This window comes from Lynx rufus, unplaced genomic scaffold (genome assembly GCF_022079265.1).
Source record: "Lynx rufus isolate CCGP_SWC_20201006 ecotype Redwood Valley unplaced genomic scaffold, mLynRuf1.p SCAF_13, whole genome shotgun sequence".
In the NCBI taxonomy this organism is placed as follows: Eukaryota; Metazoa; Chordata; class Mammalia; order Carnivora; family Felidae; genus Lynx; species Lynx rufus.
This window is the reverse complement of record NW_025814827.1, coordinates 45,632,911-45,656,945: the sequence shown is the minus strand read 5'-3', so window position 1 is coordinate 45,656,945 and position 24,035 is coordinate 45,632,911. Positions and strand designations below refer to the sequence as shown.

The 24,035-nt window shown below is 51.6% G+C and overlaps 1 protein-coding gene across 1 annotated transcript; it reads left to right on the top strand.

Moving 5' to 3' along the window:
- The first annotated feature begins 15,822 nt into the window (after nucleotides 1-15,822).
- JPH4 (junctophilin 4) lies at nucleotides 15,823-22,820 on the top strand. The gene is made up of 5 exons (XM_047074613.1): nucleotides 15,823-16,201; nucleotides 16,977-17,748; nucleotides 20,765-20,883; nucleotides 21,208-21,740; nucleotides 22,677-22,820. The coding sequence occupies exons 1-5, from the start codon at nucleotides 15,823-15,825 to the stop codon at nucleotides 22,758-22,760; spliced, it is 1,887 nt and encodes a 628-aa protein (XP_046930569.1). The 3' UTR covers nucleotides 22,761-22,820.
- Nucleotides 22,821-24,035: the final 1,215 nt, after the last annotated feature.

Below are 24,035 nucleotides of genomic sequence, written 5' to 3'. Positions count from 1 at the left end.
CCAGGTAGAATATGTATGATATTCCTCAGGCACTCCTGGCTGCCCAAAACAAAGGAAAAGAAAGAAAACATGGTTAAACTGACAGAGTCTCCATCAGTCTACAAATGTCTTGGTAAATTACAAGAAAAAGGCAATCTTATCAATAGCCTAATCTCCAGAAACCTATAGACTCAGTTTCCTGGAACCCCAACATCACCCTCCCCTCCATAGTGATGTGGGGAACAGAGGCAAGAAGGAAATGGCAGATAAAATTAAATTTCCTTATAACCTGCAGCCCATTGACAAATACTTGAGGCAGGCAGAGTAAAACATTTCTCCAGGAACTCCCTACTGTCTTAATGTTAATGCTTTGCTAGAGGGAAAAACAACCTTAGCTTGACAATAGTTAGGCCTCCAATAATCTGTGAGTCTTTAGCATATGAAAGTTTCTTTGGAAACTTCCTCTTGTCTTTGCCTCCCCCAGCCCCATAGTATATAATGAGCCACTCTCCACAACCCCAGGGCAACTCTTGTTCCCCTCCCACTCCCCCCATCCCCACTTCAATAAAATCTTTGCACCAAAGACATCAAGAATTTTTTCTTGGTCAATAGCTCCAAACCCCACCATCACCCCGAAACCTCATCAGTATAACAGGCAGTTCACAATTACTTACTTCTTTAGTGGTTGTTGTTATTATTTATTTGTTTGTTTTAAGTAGGCTCCATGCCCAGCGTGCACAACCCTGAGATCAAGAGTCTCATGTTCTACCGACTGAGCCAGCCAGGTGTCCCACTTACTTATTAGTTTTCACTTAGAAAATCTTTTCATTAAGGGGCGCCTGGGTGGCGCAGTCGGTTAGGCGTCCGACTTCAGCCAGGTCACGATCTCGCGGTCCGGGAGTTCGAGCCCCGCGTCAGGCTCTGGGCTGATGGCTCAGAGCCTGGAGCCTGTTTCCGATTCTGTGTCTCCCTCTCTCTCTGCCCCTCCCCCGTTCATGCTCTGTCTCTCTCTGTCCCAAAAATAAATAAACGTTGAAAAAAAAATTTTTTTTTAAAAAATAAAAAAAGAAAATCTTTTCATTAAGACAAGGTATGACAGATGCACTTTTTTTTTTTAAAGTAGGCTCCATGCCCTACATGGGGCTTGAACTCACAATCCTGAGATTAAGAGTCACATGCTCTATCAACTGAGCCAGCTAGCCACCCCCCAGAGATGCACTTTTGTTGAGGGAAAAAAGAGTAATTTTATCCTCAAGTAGGGCTACGTTAAAAAGAAAACCACAGGGGCACCTGGGTGGTTCAGTTGGTTAAGCGTCCAACTTCAACTCAGGTCATGATCTCATGGTTACTGAGTTCCAGCCCCACGTTGGGCAGTGTGAAGCCTGCTTGGGATTCTCTGTCTCCCTCTCTCTCTCTCTCTCTGCCCCTCCCCTGCTTGCACTCTCTCTTCCTCTCTCTCTCTCAAAAATAAATAAACATTAAAAAACAAAACAAAACACAGGACCCAAACGCATCAATCAGGTTAAGGCCCCAAGTCATTAAGCCAAGACTTAAAGCCTAACCTAACTGCACTTCTAACCCTCCAGGAATGTAATGTTTAACCAATCAACAAAGAATTTCCTGGCCAATACTAGAAAATTTCCTGATGGCTCCCTTCCCCTCCCTTTAGGAGGGCAACATTGCCTAAACAATGCACTCCTTGCTAATAAATTCCTTTCTTCTTTTTTTCTTATGCCTTTGAAAACCCTTCTTTTGTTTAGCTCAGTGGAGCTCTCCTCTACTTGCTAGATGAGATGCTGCCTGATTCATGAATCCTTCAATAAGCCAATTCGATCTTCAAATTTACTCAGTTGAATTTTGTTTCTTAACAGAAGAATCCATGAAGAAAATGGCATTTGTACTGACTTTTGAACAATCTGGACAGGCAGAGATAAGAAGGAGGGGGTAACTGAGATGATTCGTTGTCCCCTAATATCTGTTCCATCAGTAACCATGCCCCCAAAATTTTAGCTGTGCAACTGGACACCCAGAATAAAGGTTACATTTCCCAGCCTCCCTTTCAGCCAGGCATGGCCACATGACCAAATTCTGGATAAAAGGATATAGCAGAAGTGAGGTATTCAATTTCTAGGAAGTATTCTTCAAAGCAGGGGGCATGCTCTTCCTTTCTTTCTCTCCCTCCTGCTGGCTAGAATGTGAACTTAATAATGAGCTGGAGCAGCTACCTTTGACCTAAGAGGAAGCTACACATTGAGAATGCTGCACTATAGGGTTGAATCAGTCCGGGTCCATGAAAATCATAAAGACCATATGAGACCTACCGTGGTCTTGTTTAAGCTGCTGTTGTGTTTATGTCTTAGGGTGGGCTGCCTGAAACAGATCCTGAGACCAGGCTTCACTTGCAAGTGAACTATTAAATGCTCCCAGGAGGAACAAATAAGGGAGTGTGGGAAGCAAGACAGGAAAGGGGAAAATAAGGGTGTGCTTTCAAGCAAAGTGCCAGCCTCAGGCTGATCCTGAAAGGGAGCTCCGGAGCACAAATTACACCTCAGAGTTTGTCTTAATTTGAGACAAGGGACTGGGCTTTTGTCCTTCCTCACTAGTTCAAGCTAAAGGTTGCTCCCAGGCTCTCTGCATATGCAGAAGCTGTGGGAAATGATAAACAGGTCCAAGGGGATCCAGTACAATCTCAACAGGCCCCTTACACTGGGTTTTCGGTCACTCATAGCTGAACTAATTTTCATGGGTACCAAATCCATTCCCACAGAGGGGAGAGTGTAAAGGGCACAGAACCTGGGGTGGGGGGGGGAATGGTGTATATCAAAGTATAGGAAAGGAAGAAATAAAAAACAAAGTTGGGAAACCAAATTGTAGTCATCTGGACTATATGGAAAGCTGTAAATGCCTGGCCAACCCATACGAAAGGAAGCTAGGAGGACCTTTGAACATGATGATTCAAAAGATGAACTTGGTGACTACGAGGGGGTGAACTAGACTGAAACTCACGTGGAGTAGTGTCCATAATTAGGCCATATTTTTAGCCTAGGCAAAAGGTAATGGTGGCTCAACCCCAGATGATGGTTCTGGGAAGGGAAAGCAGAGGAAAATGATCACAAATCTTATAAAGACTCAGTCTTGGGGCACCTGGCTGGCTCTGTCGGTAGAGCATGTGACTCTGGATCTTGGGGTCCTGAGTTCAAGCCCCATGTTGGGTATAGAGCTTACTTAAAAAAAAATTTTTTTTTAATAAAAATGTAAAAAAAAAAAGATTCTCACGGGTCATAGAGAAATAGGTGGCAGCCGGACTTGGCCTAGGAGCTGTAGCTCGCCCTGCTCTGGCTCCCAATTTAGGCGTTAACAGCCACTGAAGGGCACCTCCTTAGAGACACCAGCACGGTCACCAAGTGCATGCCACCAAAGACACACACAGGAGTCACAGCGCCTCCTTGTTCTGTGGTTTGGGAGGCTGCTCCTGCTCCTAGGGGTTCTGGTGACACCACCTCTTCTCTCTGTTCCTCCAGCCCGGGGTAATAGTGCTTCCTGTAGTCACCACATCTGGTCACCACAGTGCCTCCCTTTGCTCTTCCAGCCCTCCAATACTGGACTAGCCATTCCCTGCACACACAGCCTATATGGAGTGCCTTGTGTGGGCTCATTTTCCTGGATGGGTCCAGACTGACACAGAAATCCTTCTGTTTTAGGGGTGGGAAGAGGAAAAGAAAGCTGAAAAGGAGCCAGAGAGGCAAGAGGCAAAGTAAGTGTGTCTCGAAACTGAAGGGAAGAGGCGCCTGAGTGGCTCAGGTGGTGATCTCACGGTTGGTGTGTTCGGGGCTCTGAACTGACAGTGTGGAGCCCACTTCAGATTCTCTGTCTCCCTCTTTCTGATACTCCCCCTCTCATGTGCACTCTCTTTCTCTCAAAAATAAATACACATTAAAAAAAAGGAATGAAAGGGAAAAAATGTTTGGGAATGGTGAGCAGGAGTCACTGACCCTGAGAGAGGAGGAAGCATGAGAAGAGGCTGATGATTAGAGGAGCAGGAAGAATGGCCAGACCTTCCAGAAGCAGCCTCTGGGGATGGCGGGGGTAGGAACAAGCTAGAGAAAGACTCGGCCTCCTCTTGGGAGACTGTGAAGGGCGGGCAGCTTGAGGGAAGTGTCTGATGTGGTGCCACAAAATCCGTGTGGGTGTTTGGCTTACTGGGCATTGGGCAATGGCCCCTTGTTCGGTAACACCCTTATGGATAGGCAAACACAAGCAGATTGCCAATGGCCACCTCTCAGCCCCTGCAGAGGACTAACCATAGTATGGCAGCCAGGAACACCCTGCAAGAGGGGTGTTTTCAAAGTCTTCATGACTTATTAATTCAGCAAATGTTTATTCAGCACCTCTTATGTGCCAAGTGCTACTCTAGGTGCTAAGGATATAGTAGTGAGTTATTTCTTTTTAATGTTTATCTTATTTTTGAGAGAAAGACAGAGAGAGCGAGTGAGCAAGCGAGCAGGTGTGGGGGAGGGGCAGGGGGGGTGGGGGGGGGCGGGGGGAGGGGAGAGAGAATCCCAAGCAGGCTCTGCACTGTCAGTGCAGAGCCAGATGCAGAGCTGGAACTGACAAACCACAAGATCATGACCTGACCGGAAACCAAGAGTCGGATGCTCAAACGACTAAGCCACCCAGGCACCCACAACAGTGAGTTTTTAAAAACTTATTCCTCTGGGCACCTGGCTGGCTCAGTCAGTAGAATGTACAACTCTTGATCTCTGGGTTGTAAGTTTGAGCACCACACTGGGTGCAAAGATTACTTAAAAATAAAATCTTTTTAAAAATTAAATTAGGGGTGGCTTAGTCGGTTAAGCGTCCGACTCTTGATTTCGGCTCAGGTCATGCTCTCATGGTTTGTGGGCCCAAGCCCACTGTCAGGCTCCATGCTGACAGTGTGGAGCCTGCTTGAGATTCTTTCTCTTTTCCTCTCTCTCAAAATAAATAAATAAATAAATAAACTTTAAAAAAAAAAAAAAAAAAACTAAACTAAAAAGTCTATTCCTTCAAGGAGGAGCTTACATTCCTGTGGAGGGAGACAGGTAATCAAGAAAGAAACACAAAAGGGCAGATGCTGACAAGTGCTCTGGAAAACAAAACAAAACAAAACAAAACAAGGTGAGGAGGCTGGGGAATGTGGGATGGGGTGTTTCATATCAGGCCAGGTCGGGCAAAAGATGATAAAGCAGTAAGTGAGCAAAGGCCTGAAGGAAGTGGGAGCGTACAGAATGTTCTGGACAGCAGGAAACACTAAGGCAGAGTCAGGTGCGGGGTATCATTCACGAAACAGCAAGGAAGCCAGTGTAGCTAGAGTGGATGGACTGAAGGGGAGGATAAGAATAGGGTTTGAGCAGAGAAGTGATGTATCTGATATTCACTGTAAAAGGTTGGCAGTGACTAGTGTGTGGAAAAGACACTATAGGGGGTTGAGATGATCCCTCCATTCTTAGAACAATATTACTATAGATAGGAATAAAAGTCAAACCCCACAAATACAGGCTGGTGCTCAACTGGCTGGGTACCAAGAATAATAGAAGAAAAGCTATAGGTCAGAGTTGTCTACACCCCAACCATGAGACAGTAGTGTGGTAAACCAGGCAATCCTGCAATATGTGACATCTGACCCATGAAGACTAGGACACTGACTCTGTGCCACGTTTGGCCTACACAGGGCCCCCTAGCACACAGTTGCCTTATGCTTGCAATGCTTCCCACCTGTCCCACGGCCCAGGCTGCACACAGGCCTGTTCTCTCCATAAGTGTTTTGTCCCACTGTTTTCCCTTCTCTTCTGGCTGTGCCTCTAATGCTGTCATTCATTCAGCAACTACCATGTGTAAAACTTAATGAAGAACGCCACAGGAGAGTCTCTGATAAGGACTTGGAGCTTGAATCTTTTGTTAATTGCGCCTAGAGAGCTCTGTCTGCTGTTGGCACAAATCTCTCTTGTTAGCCCCTTCTGGTTTGCCCTCTAACTGAGGGCTTTTTCTCCACCTCTCACAGATGCACTCTTGGAATGTCTGCCCTGCCAGACAAAGGACTTCTCTACAGCCCAAAATCACTGGCTTCAGTTTGGGTCAGGACTGGCAACCTAGTCTCAGTCTCAGGTGAAGAAAAACAGGGCCAGGGTTGGCAGAATGGTGCAAGGAGTCGAGGGCTCTTTAACTTCTCCCCGTCCCACCTCCAAACGAGGCCTTTTTTCCTGGCAAGCTCAGGTCCTACATGGTCAGAGCAGGGCCAGGGTCACAGCCAATCACTATCTCCTTCCCTCTTAGGTAACAGAGAAGAGAGGCCCAGTCTAGCCTTGGGTCCAATGAGAATGAAACCTTGAAGTGGCTTATTTGGACCAGAGACTGGAGCTAGTTTCTACCCTGCCAAGAGGCAGGGAAAGCTTCCTTCTCCAGAGCTTGGAGATGCCAGCCTTGCGGATTCCCAAAGGTCTGTGGCTCTGTGTCCAGCCTCCTGCTCCAGAGCCCCAGGCAGAGTCCTGGAGACTAGACACAACCAGCCAAAGGCTCTGGGAGACCACAGGGGCTGGGGACGAAGCTCCTGGCCCAGAAGCTGTGGCAGAGAGCTGTGTATTAGCTGCATGGCCTCTAAGTGGCAGGAGCGAGAGTCCAGGAAGGAAGGGGAGGTCCGGAGCAAGGACTGCTGGACCAGGCTTGTGGCAACCACTCTGCCACGCTCTTCCCCGGGCCGTGCAGCTTAACTCTCTTCATACTCGTGAGGCAGGACTATGTCCAACTTAATAGATAATAAATCTGAGTCTCAGAGAGGTCACACAACTTTCCCCAAAACACACGATCTACAGACTCCAGAGCCTGTTCAGACACCGAGGCTGCTGGGAAGAGGCCCCTGCAGCCTTGTCAAGGGCCCCAGCTACCTGTGTGGAGCCTGTGGTCAAGCTCACGCCTAACATCCAAGTCGTGTCTATCATGAGGAGTTACTGGACAGTTGAATGTCAAGTGACTTCACCCCTTACCCTCACTCCACCCCTGTCTCCTACAGGGACCCCCACCCTTCTGCCCTTCTCACCCTAAGCTGGCCACATCCCAAACCCATCGGATAATGGGTTTTACTAGTACGAATGCATTCCAAAGGGAGGGGGGTCCAGCCCAGTCGTAGCTACCACAGCTGCTAGAGGTTTGTCCCAACCTTTAGTGCTTTGGGCTTCTTTGTCTGCCTCCCACCAACATTCCCTCTCCTTTCTGCAGCAGATTCCCACGCCATTGGAGCCTAGCATAAGGAACAGTCCCCAGCTCGTCACAGCTTTGCTGCGCCCCCACACCTCATCTCCCCTCTCCCTGACTGCCTCCTCCTCACCAGCGTGGGGATTTGGCTGGAGTAGCTTGAGCTTTGAATTTTAGAACAAATCCAGAGAACCCAGTAGCCCAGGGGGACCTGGGAAGGGGCTAACAACACCGGAAGTCATGTGACTGCCTTTGGCTTCTTATTGCTCCTCAGGCTTTGCTTAGCACTGAATTGGGGCCCCTGCCCTCCAGAGCCAAGGGGTAGGGGGTGGAGGGCAGCACAACCACAAATAATACCACATAAGAAACTCTAGAGCTGACCTAGGCATACAGCCCCATGTTTTGCTTGGCGAGCGATCCACACCACGGAACAGGGACATGCTGGCTGCTTAGTCCGCACTGAAGGGTGAAATCGCCTTCAACTTCTCCGTGCCTCACATGATGATCAGCCTGCACCATCTCGACCTATTCCAGGGTGGTTGGAAAGCTATGAATCAAACAACAGATGGGACAGGTAAATGTGCTCGTGTAAACAGAGATTCATTAGGGAGGTATGTGTGTGGGGGGGGGGGGTGACCTCCTGGTGTGAAAGCCCTTGTTCTCTTCCACCTAACACTCAGTGCAGGGGCACTTCCTGGTCTCTATGGTTACCAAGAGCAGCCTTGCCACGGAGAACCTGGAGTGTAAACAGCAGGAACCGGGTCTGCGGCTGCCATGTCTGGAAGGAGGCCTCACACAAGGGCAAAGGAGGAAAGGGTGGGGCCCCTGCAGGCTCCCCAGGCCAGAAGGAGGAACTTCTTTACCTGAAAACAAATTTCCCAGGTGTGGAAATCTCCCCGCACTTATTCTTGGCACACAGCATTTTGAACAGTCGTTCCCAGTTTACTTCGAAGATGTCACTTTTAAAATATTTTTTCAATTTCTCTATTTTCATCATAGAGAAAGAGTCAACTAGATGTGAATGTGCCTTTCACATGTGGTCGTTCCCCATTTAATAAGGAAGTTCTGTGAGAAGAAGCAGTTGCAGCCTCGAGAGGTGAAATTCTGCCCTGGAAAATAAGACGGGTGAACTGCTAAGTCCAGAATGAAGACCAGACACCAGGAAGCCTGAAGCCAAATGGCCTGTATGCACATAAGTATGATCATTGTAGTTTAAATGGTTGCCTCCTTCCCTTCCCATGGCTGCCAAACAGGGATGTGGGTAATAATCACAATTTGCTGTATCTTCAGCTTATCTTTACATACAAATTGAAACCATTATTATGAAATAAAATGGAGTACTAACGTGGGATTTAGGAATGCTCATGAATTTTCCTTCGTATCTGATGTGCTGGATAACTCTGGCCTTGACTCTCAGCCTCTCCAAGACCCCAGCTGCACCCATGGGGCCAGCCAGCACCAGTCTGAGAATCCCAGGGGGCCCTAACCCCACCTTGCAGACGCACAGGTGCAGGGGCTGTGAGAGCCAGCAGTGCTGAGGTAAGACTCAGAGCAGTGCCCTGGCAGATAGTAACCTGACTGGTTTATCTCCCCCTTGGACATCTTGTCCCTGTTGCCACCCATGGCTCAGAGGTACAGATTCCAAGATCCACTGGCCACCACTGGCCACCACTGGCCTGGGATCAGCCTTCCTTCCCCTGATCCTCTGCTCACCATGCCAGTCATTTAACACACATAAACACAGTGTGAGGCAGGGTACGTCGGTGTGTACCCAAATCTAGTGCAGCCCCGTTGACTGCTCAGATGGTTAGAGTGTCCACCTCCCTTCTCCCACCCCACCCCACCCTAGGAAAAATTCAGCTCCCCCTCCCCATTTTGAAAGAGAGGGGTGGGCAGATGGGGAGAGAGAAAGAGAGAGAGAGATCAAGAATCTCAAGCAGGCTTCATGCTCAATGTGGGTCCTGATGTGGGGCTCAATCCCACGACCCTGGGATCATGACCTGAGCCAAAATCAAGAGTCGAATGCTTGGGGCACCTCGGTGGCTCAGTTGGTTAAGCATTTGACTCTTGATTTCAGCTTGGGTCATGATCTTGCAGTTCATTAGTTTGAGCCCCACATTGCTCTCCGCACTGACAGTACAAAGCCTACTTAGGATTCTCTCTCTCTCTCTGCCCCTCTCCGGCTCTCACTCTCTTGCTCTCTCTTTCAAAAAAAAAAAAAGAGTTTGACGCTCAATTGAGCCACCCAGGCTCCCCCAGACTCTTATCTCTCAGCTCCACTGCATAATACAGAAGGTTCAACCCCTTAGCATAACCTCCAAGACCACCCCTGTTTTCAACACTAACCTGCTCCCTTCACAGCACCCACAGGAAGCAAATGGGCTTAGGAGGCATGTGGGGGTACCAGAAAATGCTGGACTTAGAGCGGCATGGATCCCCCTTTCAGAATCTCACAAAACAAATATTGTCCTCTCCCCAAGGGAGGGGTGGGGAATGGATATTCATGCCCCACTTGCCCATTTTATTTGAGTCCCTTAGTCTATGGCCCTCCGGTTAAAAAGCCCTGCTCCTGGTGAACTTGGTCTCACAGTGTGTAGAGAGAGAAACAGAATAGAATTCTCAAACATCCTTTCTCTTTTTAGCAAGCCAAACCTTGGAGCAGCCAGAGGCAGGAGCGATCAGGCAGGGGACAGCCATCCAGAACATTCTGGAATCACCATCTGAGGAGCAGAGGGGATCTGTGTGTGCAGCCAGCCGTGGTCAGACAGAGGAAATGCAGGGTCTGGCTGCTGGCCATTCTTACCCTCGCTCCCACCATCAGGATCTCTGGCCCCATCCTGACCCCTGGTGGCTGCCCATGGGATGAGGTGAGCATTCTTCCCAAGCTCTTCCCTGCCCTGGTCCCAGCATAGCAGGAAAAATGAATCCCCCACCCCACAGGTCCTGGCTAGGGTCCCCAGGAAGTACAAGTGTGTTTCCTAGGGGTTTTTCAGGAGGGTTTACTCCACTGTGGTCACCAGGTGCCTTCTCAATGTAAGTCCAGAGACCAATTAAACAAATGTATATAAAGAAAGCCCCTTCATCTGCCAAGTTGGCAAAAGGTGTGTTAAAAAAGAGGTGTGTGTCTGTGTGAATGTGTGTGTGTGTGTTATAACTAAAAGTTAATGCAGGCTGGGGTGCAATAAGACCAGCACTCTCATGCACAATTCGTGAGGGTACAAATTTGTATAACCCTTCTGCAAGTGATCCGAGCAAAATAAATCCAAAATCTTACTAAGCATTCTATCCTCTGACCCAGTAATTCTGTTAGGAATCCAGCTTCAAAAAAATCAATACTCAAATAACATGAAACCCAAAATTTGAAATAAATGGGAGAGGAAAAAACAAGATAAGCCAAGCGTGATCATCACTGAGGCTGGATGATGATTACATGACAGTTCTTTATTCTGTTTTGTTTTGTTTTGTTTTGTTTTTGTCTGCTTTGCTATATGCTGTGAATTTGCCATGATATTTTTAGAAGAAAGCATCAGAGATGCAAAGATTTGTATAAAAGATGTTAATTTTTAATAGCAAAAACTGTGCAAATGGCAAAAAAAAAAAAGTGCTATGCTGGGATGGTTAAACAAATTATGCTGCATCCAAATAGTGGGATATTATGCAGCCATTAAAAATGCAAGAGTGTTTTCATGATGTGGAAAAATGCTTATGTGATGCAAAGCAAATAAGTAGGAATCAAAATTGCATATGTAGTATTTAACTGAGTATGTTAAATGAAAAGTGCATAGGGGTGCCTGGGTGGCTCAGTTGGTTGAGTGTCTGACTCTTGGTTTTGGCTCAGGTCATGATCCCAAAATTGTGACATCAAGGCATGTGGCAGGGTGGAGAATGCTTAAGATTCTCTCTGCCTCTGCTTCTGCCCCTCCCCACTCACGCTGGCTCTCTCTCTAAAAAAATAAAAATAAAAAATAAAAAGTGCATAGAAGGAAACTATATGAAAATACACTAACATGTTTGTTATACAGTGAGACTAGGGATGATTTCTATTCTTGATATTGTCCCTTATTTTCTTAATTCTACAATAAGCATGTCTTTTATAAATAGGTCCCCAAATTGCCTTTGTGGAAGTATACCAACTTGGGGGTCTGAGATACATTCAGCTCCAAGGACTGCCGTGTATTAGCCGTGCAACATTGAGAAATTCACATCTGGGTCCCAGATTTCTCACCTATAAAACTGGCATAACACCAACCTATTTTTCAAGCACCATTTACTGGGTCTTCACTATGTCCTAGGCAGTATGCTTGGGGGGGTTTCTGCATATACAATCACACACACCATTCATACATCGTCATTTCAATCCTTACAATAAGCTCTGGAGTAGATTAGGGCACTGCCATCTTAAGAACTACACGAACTGTGGCTCAGGAAAATTAAGGAATGTGCTCAGTTTTACCCATCTAATAAACAGTACAGGTGGGATTCAGACATAGATCTGACCATCTTTGAAAGCCCTGTTCTCAGACCCTTCAGCCTGGTCTGCTTATGGTTACAGTTCTTTTCGCTTTCTTTCTTTTTTATATATATTTATTTTTGACAGAGAGAGCATGAGCATGGGAGGGGCAGAGAAAGAGGGAGACATAGAATCTGAAGCAGGCTCCAGGCTTTGAGCCGTCAGCACAGAGCCCAACTCGGGGCTCAAATTCACGGACCACAAGATCATGACCTGAACCGAAGTCGGATGCCCAACCAACTGAGCCACCCAGGCGCCCCTACAGTTACATTTCCATTGGACTGAATGCAGGTAAAGTGCCACACACAGTGCCCGGCTCCAAGCACAGAGCTGCTCTACTGGTTGGTTCCCTTTTCTATGACCTCAGCATAATGGTACATTGTGGCAAAACAAACCAGTGCACCCTCCAAAAAAAAGCATCTCTGATTTAAAAGAAGGGATTATAGGATCTGCAGGGACAAACCAGACTGGGGCTGGAAGACTGCCTCACTCAGGGAGATATGGGGGCTAGGACAGTGTGCCAAGTTCCAGGGTAGTTCTGCCAGTGACTTCTTCAGGGCTTCATCAGCTCTACACATTACTTTGCAGCCTGGAATTCCGTCCAGAGTCACTTCACCGAGCAGGCATCAATTCCTACCTTCCACTTACCCCTCCCACCCTTTCTCCCTAAAGAACAGGGCACAGGTCTCACCAGTCCTGTAGATTTCTTATTCTTCCCTTTTCTTGGAGAACAGGAAAATCTTAGGGGCTGAGTAGGAAGAGGCCCTGTGTGGAGAAGGAAGTCCTGAATATCTGAGGGTGAGGAATGCGAGGGTGGTTGGCCTGCTCCAGAATCCTTTCTGGATTCATCCTTTAAGATACCTCTTTCCCTAGGGAGCCAGCCTAACTTAGTTTCCATCTCTACTCTACTTCTACCCCTCGAAACTGTTATAGCACTAACTACACTAGAGTTACTTGTTAGTTTACTAGTGAGTTGGTTAGTTTTTTGCTAGTAAGCTCCATGAGGACGATACTCGATCTCTAGCACCTAGCAATGTGCCTGGTACACAGTAAACTATGTAAATGTCTGCTAAATGGCAAAATGGAGGGAGGAAAGAAGGAAGGAAGGAAGGAAGAGAGGGAGGGACGGAGGGAGGGAGGGAGGAAGGAAGGAAGGAAGGGAGGAAGGGAGGAAGGAAAGAAGAGAGGGAGGCAGGAAGGGAGGGAGGGAGGAAGGGAGGAAGGAAGGGAGGGAGGGAGGAAGAGAGGGAGGAAGGAAAGAAGAGAGGGAGGCAGGGAGGGCGGGAGGAAAGTCCTCTCTACCAAGTAGACTTGGTAGTCTTGGCCCAAGTAGACTCACAGCTGCCCTGTTCTGTGCAAAGCACTTAGAAGATGCGATCCCTGCCCTGGAGACTTAAAATATACACATTTCTCCAACTTTGTATCCATCTTTGGGAAAATACATTGCAAGGGTAATTCCTGTTTATTCCAAACCTCATGTTCTTTATTTTACTAAAGTACTCAAAACGGAGCTCCTGAGTCTGAGGGAGGTTCCCAAGTACATGGAATCCTGGGAAGAATTATAGGGCTCAGAGGTCTGAAGTCTAGCATTCTAATCCTAGCTCTGCCACCTCAGCTGTGTAACCTCCAGTGAATGACTTTCCCCTCTGGGCCTCAGTTCTCTTTGTAAAATGGATGGGCCTGACTTTGTATGAAAATAAAAGCAGTTGGGTATATCTGACTATTTACCCCATTGTGTGTAATTGGACAGTATCTTCCCTCCTAAATGCTTAGGTGCAGGATAGATGCATCAGTAAGCCGAGGGGCAGGAAGACAGCATGTGCCTATTTCAGTCTGTAAAAAGGAAGGCCCAGGATGTGCTGCCCCTCTAGTGAGTGGTTGGAGTGGTGGTCGACCAAAGGGGGGCTTACCACAATAAGGGCCCAAACATGTCTATGTGTCTTAGCCCCTAGGTTTACAAAAGGCTCCAAAGCCCCAGAGTCTTCATGGCACTACCAAGGACGAACCCTTGTTCACCCTTCAAAAACAATACACCCCTCATACCACCCTTCCCCCTTCGGAGACACAACCCAGGGAGAAATAGTCAGCAGAGGTGGAAGATGGTGAGATCTGGAAAAGCACTGGTGAAGCCAGGCTTCCTGCAGGGCCCCATCTCAGGCTTCCCCAGAAAGGGCAAGCAGGGGAGCTTTCTGGCCCCCTGCAGCAGTTACTTCTGGAGGACAGTGGGTTTGGTGGACACAGGCATCCATGCCCAAAGGCTTCCTGGCTTCAGTCCAAGCGGCTGGCAGGTTCATCCTTCTCCCTAGAGCCCCACGAACACCACTTCCGGCCCTCCTGTCTCTGCTTGGGCTCTAGCTGCCTGGATTTCTATGCCCATGCCAGGCCTTCCCTGTGCAGAGCTTTCTCGCTCTCCCTTACAACCCTTATTCACTCGCACTCTCCCTATCTATTTCTTTCTCCCTCCTCCTCCTCCCCTGCTTCTCTCCTCCTTGCCAACCCTCAGCAGTCCCAGAATGGGTCCCCCCTCCCTCCCCCACAGCATCTCCCCCTCCTTAGCTCTCACCCCTGCACCTTTCTTTGTATTCCTCTCGCCCTCTCCCGGCCTCGCCTGTATCTCTCCTCCCCCGCTTGCCTTCAGCCTCCCCCAGCCTCCCCATCTTCAGCTCAGTCTCCTCCCTCTCGCTGTGCTCCCCTCCCCCTCTCCCCCAACCCTCGGTCTCACCCCACTCCCCGCCGGCATCCCTGGGTTTCTTTCCACCCTGGGGGGGGGGGGTCTCTGTGCCCCTCATTCTCCTCTCTACCTGCCTCCACTTTCACCTCAGATTTAGCCGGCACCCATCCTTTCCTGCCTGGGTCCCCCACACACACTGCTAACATCGCCACTGTGTCTTCTTCCTCTCCTTCTCTCCCCACCCTCTCCTCTTCTCTCTTCTCCCTGCCCCTTTAAATCTGCCTGGCCCAGCCTCCCCCGTGATGCTGGGATGGAGCAAACATTGATTTGTGCTGGGATGGAATCGGAATTTTGATTTTTTTTTTCCTTTCCCAACCATAAGGGAAAAAAATAATAAAAAACACCTCCTTTTGATAGCCCCCTCTCCTTTCCCATCTAGTTCCCAGCTCCTCTTCCCTATCTCCATCCAAGGCAAAAATTTTCCCCTCCACTATTCTCATCCCCCCCCCCACCCCTGCCACTACCTCGCCCCCCACCCCCATCGCCTGCTCCTCCAGCTGGGGAGAGAGGGGACTCTCTCTTGCGGCTCCCCCACCTTCGCTCTCTGGGTAGGAGCAGTCTCTCCGGAAGGGGAGGGGGCTTTGACTTGCCGGGACGAGGTGGGAGTGGAGGTATCCTGCCATGGATGCTGTGCCTGGGAGGCAGCCTGAGCCCCAGCCCACATGGTGAGTAACCTGCCCCCTCCCTTCCGCCTGTCTGCCCATCCCCACCCTCGTCTTTTCCCTGCGGAGCCTCCTCCATCCCCATCTTTCCCCCCACCAAACCCACTGCCCACCTTGGTCCGATCTCCCCCCCTACATTTTCATCCTCCACCCCTTGCCTGGGAAGCCAGAGAATCGGGGCAGAAGGGTCCTGACAGCAGCCAGAGGAGCGGACGGCCTACGACTCTGCCCAACCCCCTCTCAGGACCACCCCCCCCCCCGCCCGCCCCAGCAACTGCCATCCACACCCGACACTTTGGGGTTCCAGGCTGGAGAAACGGGACTCCTGCTTGGGGTTGGGGGCCCCAAGTCCTGGGAGGGGCTCTCAATAGGAGGGAGGGGTGGGGGAGCCCCCATGCCCCCAAAGCTTAAGAGCTGCTGGAAGATGCTGCCGAAGGGTGGGGGGTTGGGGGGCGGTGCTGATGCCCCAGAGCCTCTGGGCCAGGGAGCGGCGGGCAAAGAGGAGGGGCCTCGCTCGCCACTTCCCCCCTCTTTCTCCGCAGCCACTCAGGATGAGGGTCCGGCCCTGCCAGCCCGCGCTGGGGCCCCCCCGCCCGGCCCCGGTCTAACTGCCCCCGCCCCCAGGCCTCGCCCCGCTCGCAGGCCCCCAGCCGGCTCTCCAGCCCCAGGATGCGCTGAGCCGCCGGGGGGCTGAGGCCGCGCCAACTACATGCATGTCCCCCGGGGGCAAGTTCGACTTTGACGACGGGGGCTGCTACGTGGGGGGCTGGGAGGCGGGGCGGGCACATGGCTACGGCGTGTGCACGGGGCCCGGCGCCCAGGGCGAGTACAGCGGCTGCTGGGCGCACGGCTTCGAGTCACTGGGCGTCTTCACGGGGCCCGGCGGACACAGCTACCAGGGCCACTGGCAGCAGGGCAAGCGCGAAGGGCTGGGCGTGGAGCGCAAGAGCCGCTGGACGTACCGCGGCGAGTGGCTGGGCGGGCTGAAGGGGCGCAGCGGCGTGTGGGAGAGCGTGTCGGGCCTGCGCTACGCCGGGCTCTGGAAGGACGGCTTCCAGGACGGCTACGGCACCGAGACCTACTCCGACGGAGGTGCGGGGCCCGGCCCACTACTGTCTGTCTGCTCGTCCGCGTGCGCCTTCCCGTCGGCCTGTCCCGCGTACGCCTTCCCCACCATCTGCACCCGTGCCCCGCTGTCCTCCTGTATGCTTTCCCCATTCATATGCGCCCCGTGCTCCCATCTTGTTGCCCTCTCCTCCCATCGCACACGTCTCTCTCATTTGTCTGGCCCCTGCCTGCTTCTCCCTCTACCCAGTCTGCAGTCTGCCTGCCCTCACCTCTTCCCTGTCTGCCTGTCCCTCACACCCCCCCCCATCTACCTGACTCTCAACCCTCCCATCTGCTTGCCCCTTCCACCCCTGCTGCCTGTCCCACACCTCCCCTCTCCACCTGCCTGTCCATAACACCTCTGCTCCGCCTGTCCCCTCACATTTCCTCAGTCAGCTTGCTCCTCATAGTCCTGTCTGCCTGTCACATGACTATCTTAAACACCCCGTCAGCCTGTCCCTCACACCCTCTGGACTATCTGTCCTTCATACACCCCAGCCTGCCCGTCCCTACCCCTTTCCCTTGTCTACCTGCACGCCCCAAATCCACAGATCTCCTACTACCTGTCGGTCTTCACCGTGTTCTCCCACACCTTCTGACCCAACCTGGCCTGTCCCAGCTCCTAGTGCTTTTCCCCGACCTCCACGCTAGCTGTCCCCACCACTCCCTCCCTACACTTGGGCCTTCGGGGGCGCTTGGGGCCTAAGGTGCAGGAAGCAGCGGGTCCTGACCCTTTCTCCCCGTCCTACCCCGCCCACAGGCACCTACCAGGGCCAGTGGCAGGCCGGGAAGCGCCACGGCTACGGGGTGCGCCAGAGTGTGCCCTACCATCAGGCGGCGCTGCTGCGCTCGCCCCGCCGCACCTCCCTGGACTCCGGCCACAGCGACCCCCCGACACCGCCCCCACCCCTGCCCCTGCCGGGCGACGAGGGAGGCAGCCCGGCCTCAGGCTCCCGGGGCGGCTTCGTGCTGGCCGGGCCGGGGGACGCTGAAGGCGCGTCCACCCGCAAGCGCACTCCCGCGGCCGGCGGGTTCTTCCGCCGCTCGCTGCTGCTCAGCGGGCTCCGGGCTGGCGGGCGCCGCAGCTCCTTGGGCAGCAAGCGGGGCTCCCTGCGCAGCGAGGTGAGCAGTGAGGTGGGCAGCACAGGACCCCCGGGCTCCGAAGCCAGCGGGCCCCCGGCCCCAGCTCCGCCCGCCCTCATCGAGGGCTCTGCCACTGAGGTATATGCGGGCGAATGGCGCGCCGACCGGCGCAGCGGCTATGGTGTGAGCCAGCGCTCCAACGGGCTGCGCTACGAGGGCGAGTGGCTGGGCAACCGGCGGCACGGCTACGGACGAACCACCCGCCCGGACGGCTCCCGCGAGGAGGGCAAGTACAAGCGCAACCGGCTGGTGCACGGGGGGCGCGTGCGCAGCCTCCTGCCTCTGGCCCTTCGGCGGGGCAAAGTCAAGGAGAAGGTGGACAGGGCTGTCGAAGGCGCCCGTCGAGCCGTGAGCGCTGCCCGCCAGCGTCAGGAGATCGCTGCTGCCAGGTGGGCATCTGCTGCAGAGGCCAAAGCTGGGCTAAGTGGAGAAGGTACCCTGGGGACAGTTGGGTGGGGGATGGGTAGTTAGTGCCTAAAGGAGGGCCATGACCAAAGGCCTAGGGCTTGGTGGGGAAGAACAGGCCTAGGGCCAAGCAGTTGTAGCCCTGGGTACCGGGAGTGTTTATATCTGAGGCTACAGGTGGATGTGGGTGTAACTGTGGGTGGCTGGGTATTTGAGGGAAGCCGTGTTAGACTATAAGTGTGTCTTAGTGTCTTTTGTGGGGATGTGTGTCATTGTTGTGTGTGGGAGTAGCAATGAGCACTGGCTTATACAGGCTCAGAAACCTCTTGGAAGTCAGACATGTCCCTAGTCTTCCTCTTGCAGCTGGGGGCAGCAGCCTGGGGCAGGGAGACGGAGTGTGCATTCCTAGCCACCTCCTAGCGTGCCCACCAGACTGATAGAATTCCAGCCTTGGGCCTTGAGGAGATCTAGTTTGTACAGCTGATCTATCCACATGAAAAGATAGTTCCTGTCAGCTTTGCCTCCTCTGCCTTCCTTTACCCAACTGATAAAGGTTTGAGGGGAGGAGGCTTGCCTGTAAATGAAATTTTCTTTCTGTAATTCAGATTACATTTCCATGCATATAGAGGACCTTATTATCTAAAGCAGCACTGTGCAGTAGGAATATAATGTAAGCCAAATATATAACTTTAAATCTTCTAGTAGCCATGTGAAAAGATAAAAAGAAACAGGTAAATTGAATTTAAATAGTACTTTTTTTTTTTAAGTAAGTCTTAGGCCCAACACGGGGCTTGAACCCAAATGACCCTGAGATCAAGAATCGCACATTCTGCGGAGTGAGCCAGCCAGGTGCCCCCTAAATAGCACATTTTTATTTAAACCAGTATAGCCAAGTTTTGATGATTTAAACATATAATCAACATAAAATTACTAATGAGGGATTTTACATTACTTTTTTTACTAAGCCTTTGAAATCTAGTATATATATTTTATATGTATAGCACATAATTTCAAATCAGACTAGCTACATTTTAAATGCTGGATTCGATAGCACAGATCTAAAGAAAGCCAAAAACCCATTTGTAATGCGATTCACAGGCCCCTAATTTATATAACTCATACATGTAAATTTTCATATGTTGGATTTTCTTTAAAGGGGAGTGTACAGTTGAAGGATTTTGTTTAAATTTGAGACTGTTACAGAGGATCAGAGGCCAAGATATGTCCAAATATGCTTCAGTGAGTTTGTACAATGGGTGATCAAGTTATGTGTAGGAACGTGTCATTTCCAAAGTAGATGCCTGAGCCAGAGATGTCTATCTGTAGATACATCTCAGTGTCTGGGTGGTTAGAGTCCAGAGCCTTAAGCCAGGGAAGGGGGAGGGCAGGGCACCAGGGAGCACTTTAGCCTAGATGAGGAACAGGCATGGGCAGGAAAAACTGATCCCAGGAGCTGAGAGATCAGTCAGTGGGAGGAGGCTGGTTATTCTCCCCAGCAACAGGCCTGGCAAACCTGATTGGTTGCCAGCTACCATGGAAACAGCAGAGCCTCAGCAGCAGGTGCCTCTGCCAGGTAGCCTGATGACTGATTCTGCTGCCTAGGACTTGCTCATCGACACCCTCCAAACTCAGAAACAAGCTCGAGTTGTCAGTGTTGCAGTTTTTTGGCCGCCGATAGAATTCCATGCAACCCAAGACTGTGATCATCATCCCCTGCCCTAAACCCTGAGACCAGCTTACTTTCAGGAAGGGACTAGCCATATAGAGTCTAACAGTGCAAACACAGAAGAACATGGTTATCTGAGGTCCCTCCAAACAGGCTCTAAAAGTCCTTAACCCAGCAGATTTGAGGGGAGGAGGCTGACCATATCTCCTGAGGTACGTCAAGAGGGGATAGACTTAAGACTATCACCACCACACTTCTCCCTACCCCCATACCCAGTCTGCCTTCCTAAGCCAGATGAAACAAGCCTGGGGCCAGAGGGGTCTTGATCCATTTAAGCCCAAGTATATCTGATTACCTTTATCTCTGTTCCTTTGTGCCCCACCTTCAGTCAGGATTACAGAACTAATTTAATGATCACAGGGCATCTGTGATTAACAGCAGAAGTTGAAAGGGAAGGTAAATTGAGGAAGCATCTGACATCAGAGGGAGAACTGGGAAACAACCATGGGGAAAGGACTGATAATGCTTCCATGGTGGCCTGTACCCACAGAGCAGGGCACAATGGGAGAGACATGTGAAAGGGAAGGAAACTAAGAGCTTCCTCAGAAGATGTAAACACCATAGTGAGAAAGCATGCATGGTAGCTGGGAGAAGAAGTAGGAAAAACAGAAAGGGGAGACCCATGCTTATCCCAGTTCCAGAACTCAGAAAGGAGGTGATGGTGCAGGGAGACAGAGGCAATGACCAAGAGGCAAGAACAGTGTGATAACAGAAGAGGCTGAAGAAAAGCAACCTGTGAAATTCTCATGTCAGGAAGTCTGCAATGAAGAGGCAGGGTTAGTAGCAGTAAGGGGAAAGGAGGCAAAGGCTCCTAGCACAGGGAGCAGATGGCCCAGAACAAGGGGCAATGCAGGGAAAGCTGCTGGGAAGTACCAAGCAGGTGCAACTACAGAGAGATGTGCTAAGAGCATGAGGTCTCCTCTGTCCCTGGGAAGGGAGCAGGATGGGGCTGGGATAACAGAGTTGAGGGCAGCCAGGGAGGGCCTGGCCCCTGTTGCTGGAAGAAGGAAGGTGTTACTACAGGACATGATGGTGGCAGGTATGAAAGGAGCAAGAAAGTGTGATGAGAGCAGTCACAGCCCAGGTCTAGGAGAGGAAACCAGAAGCCAGGTGCCCTGCCAGGCCAGGGAAGGGAGCAGCCAGCAGTGTGTGAGCAAGAGTGAGGACTCCAGAGGTGAGCTCAAATCCAGAGCACATGATGTGGCAGGGACATGGGCCAGGGGGCTGGAGCATCGGAGCAGGTCTGCTAAGTCCCTGCCCCTGGAACCCGACAGGGCGGCAGATGCCCTTCTAAAGGCAGTGGCAGCCAGCAGCGTCGCTGAGAAGGCTGTGGAGGCAGCTCGAATGGCCAAACTGATAGCCCAGGACCTGCAACCCATGTTAGAGGCCCCAGGTGAGGCGTGGGCAGCCTGGGGAGCTGGAGGGGCTCAGGTGTGGGGAAAGGGAAGGAAGTCCCTACAGAGGACTGGGGATGAAAAAGCCAAGGTATGAGGGTCCAAGGGGATGAAGAGGGGGGCCAGACCCAGTTGTTTGGAGAGTGCAACCGGGAACTTATGAAATTTAGTAATAAGGACTAGGGGCTTGGGGTCTGGCTATGAGAGGCTGTAAGCCTGGGGATGCAAAGTCCTGGGAGGTGCCCAGAGAGAGGGATAAAGCTATAGCTCTTGCTTCCCAAGGCCAGTTAGGCCCCTCTGATTCTCAGCTATCCCTGCTGCAGGCCGCAGACCCCGGCAAGACTCAGAAGGTTCCGACACAGAACCCTTGGATGAGGACAGCCCTGGGGTATACGAGAATGGACTGACCCCCTCAGAGGGCTCCCCTGAACTGCCCAGCAGTCCTGCCTCCTCCCGCCAACCCTGGCGACCCCCTGCCCGCCGGAGCCCACTGCCTCCTGGAGGGGACCGGGGTCCCTTCTCCAGCCCCAAAGCTTGGCCTGAGGAGTGGGGGGGGCCAGGTGAGCAGGCAGAGGAACTAGCTGGCTATGAGGCCGAGGATGAGGCTGGGATGCAGGGGCCAGGGCCCAGAGACGGTTCCCCACTCCTCGGAGGCTGCAGTGACAGCTCTGGAAGTCTTCGAGAGGAGGAAGGGGAAGACGAAGAGCCCTTGCCCCAGCTGAGAACCCCAGGGCGCTTGGAGCCTGAGCCCATGGCCACGCCAGTCCTGAGGGGCCCATTCTCAAGGGGTCCTGAAGCCGGGTGCCTGATGGAAGAGTTTGAGGAGCCTGCTGCAACGGAGAGGCCCGTCCAGCCGGTGAGATGCCCTCCATCCCCGCTTTGTGGCCCCTTTTCTCCTCCAAGCCTTGCCTCTCATCCTTTCCAGACATCTCTCTGATCCCTTTAGGGGCTCCGATTTGGACTCAGATTCCTTTCTGCCTGCCCAGTCTTGGACCATATCCCACCTTAAAAAAAAAAAAAAAAAAAAAAAAAAGGGAACTTGTGAACTGCAAGCAACCTTAGAAACCTTCATCTCCAGCTCCCTCGTTTGACAGATGGGGAAACTGAGGCCCAGAGCACTTAAAGTAATTTGCCGAAGGTTACCAATAAGTAATGGTAGAGCCAAAACATCTTTCCCTGTTCTCCTTCCATATCATTTCCAGCTCCTCGTTTCCTACTCCACCCCCACCCCCACCTCCACAGTTTCTCTCTTTGGTGCCCAGAAATAAAAAAGGAAAAGCTTGTTCCCTCCCTACCCTGAGTCTCCCTCCCTCTCCTGGGAAGAAGGGAAATGGGAAAGGAGGCAGAAAACTGGGAGGGTGGAGTTTCCCCAGAACCCTCTACTCTGATTGGATGCCAGGCCTCTCCTGTTTCCTAGCAACTACATCCTCACCCCTTCATCCCTCTCTGCTTTACTGCAGTACTGGCTGCTGCTGCCAGCGTCTGCTACTAAGGCCAGGCACCTTCTGCCTGGGCCACGTGACATGCTGCTAGTGGGAGGGGAGTGGAGGGAGGAGGGAGGAAGGGCTGTTCCCGACTTGAGGGAGCCTGAGAGAAGGCGGGGCCCTGCCTGGGAGAAGAGAGGTGTTTCTGCAATCTAAAACAAAGGTTGGACACGCCCCTGCTCTGACCTCTGAGGAGAGGTGCCTGGGACCCTTCAGCTTTGCCACTTGCCAGGGCAGGAAGTTGGGACCTGTCGCTGGACACGGTCCTTAGGGACTGAGACTGCATTTCCTTCCCCTTATCTCTCTAGGGAGCTGCCAACCCCCTGGTGGTGGGAGCCGTGGCCCTCCTGGACCTCAGCCTGGCGTTCCTGTTCTCCCAGCTCCTCACCTGAGGCTCCTGCCCAGCCTAGTTCTGGCTTCGGTTGCTGCCTCTTCACTTCTTTGACCTGCCTTTTTCTCTTTTCCTCCTCCTGGTTGTTTTTTTCTCCTCTCTTTCTTTCTCTTCTCCCTTCCCATTCTTTTCTGTTCCCCCTTTGTTTTTGTCTTTTGCTTTTTCTTTCCAGCTGTCCTTTAAGATTCTCTCATTTATTCTGGACCTGTCTCTGTCTTCCTCACTCTCCTCCCCACCCTGCCCCACCTCTCTCTCTAGATTGTTTACATATGAAGGGCTTTTCTCGCTCAGAGTTGCTCTCTTCTCTGAGACACACAAATCTAAGTCAGACCATTGCCCCATGTCCTCCCCGCCTTTTCTTTAGACCTGAACTTCGGTGAGGGTGGGGGTTTGGTATCCTGAGGGGTCTCCTGGAAGCTGAGTGGGAAGGAAGAAGAAAATGGAGAAGGGATGACTGTATACTGGGCAAGGCACTGGCGGAGCTGCTGTGGCTCCCTGACCCAAGGGGCCTGGTGTCCCTCTGAGGCCTAGTGGAAGAGCTGAAGGAGGTATGGCCTCCATCTCTGACCTTGGAGGATCCGATCTCACCTCCAAGCACTGAACTAGGTTCTTGCCTAACTCCATCCTTCCCTGAAGGAGATAGGGGAGATGAAAAGTAGAATGACTCCCTAGGATCTCCCTCTTCCTTTCCTCAACAGCCAGCCTCTCGTCCAACCCCCCTAGGGTGGCATGCCTTGTCAAGAGCAATGTGTAAAGGAAAGAAAATGTCTAATGCAGTCACGTCTACCCACTGACCTCTCCCACCCTCTTCTCCCCCCTTAAAATTTATTTGGTTGGTCTGGACTCACTTGTGGCCTTTGATTAGACTTCTAAGGGGCCTGAAGAAGACATTTCTATTGCCGAGGGTTAGAGGCACTTGAACTAGGACCCCACTCCCCAACTCTGGCAGTTGTGGTGTGCGGGTTGCAGGGAGGCATTTTGGGGAACACAACCAGCCTAGATAAGAGGAACTCACAGAGCAGCAGAAGCTGTGACAAGTTTAGTAGTCTAAATGGGTTATATCCCTTCCCCCCATCACATCAGGATCTTGTGAAATGGGAAAACAACAGAAAGAGGGATCAAAGGAAGCCAATCTCTCACACACTTTCCAGGCAGGGCAGAGGTGGCAGTCAAACCAGGGTGAGAGGTGGGTGGAGAGCCCTGTTTGAGATTGTGGCTGATCCCTGTTAATAGCTTTCCCCTGGGGGCAGGAAGCCCTAGGAAGAGGGGGACCCCT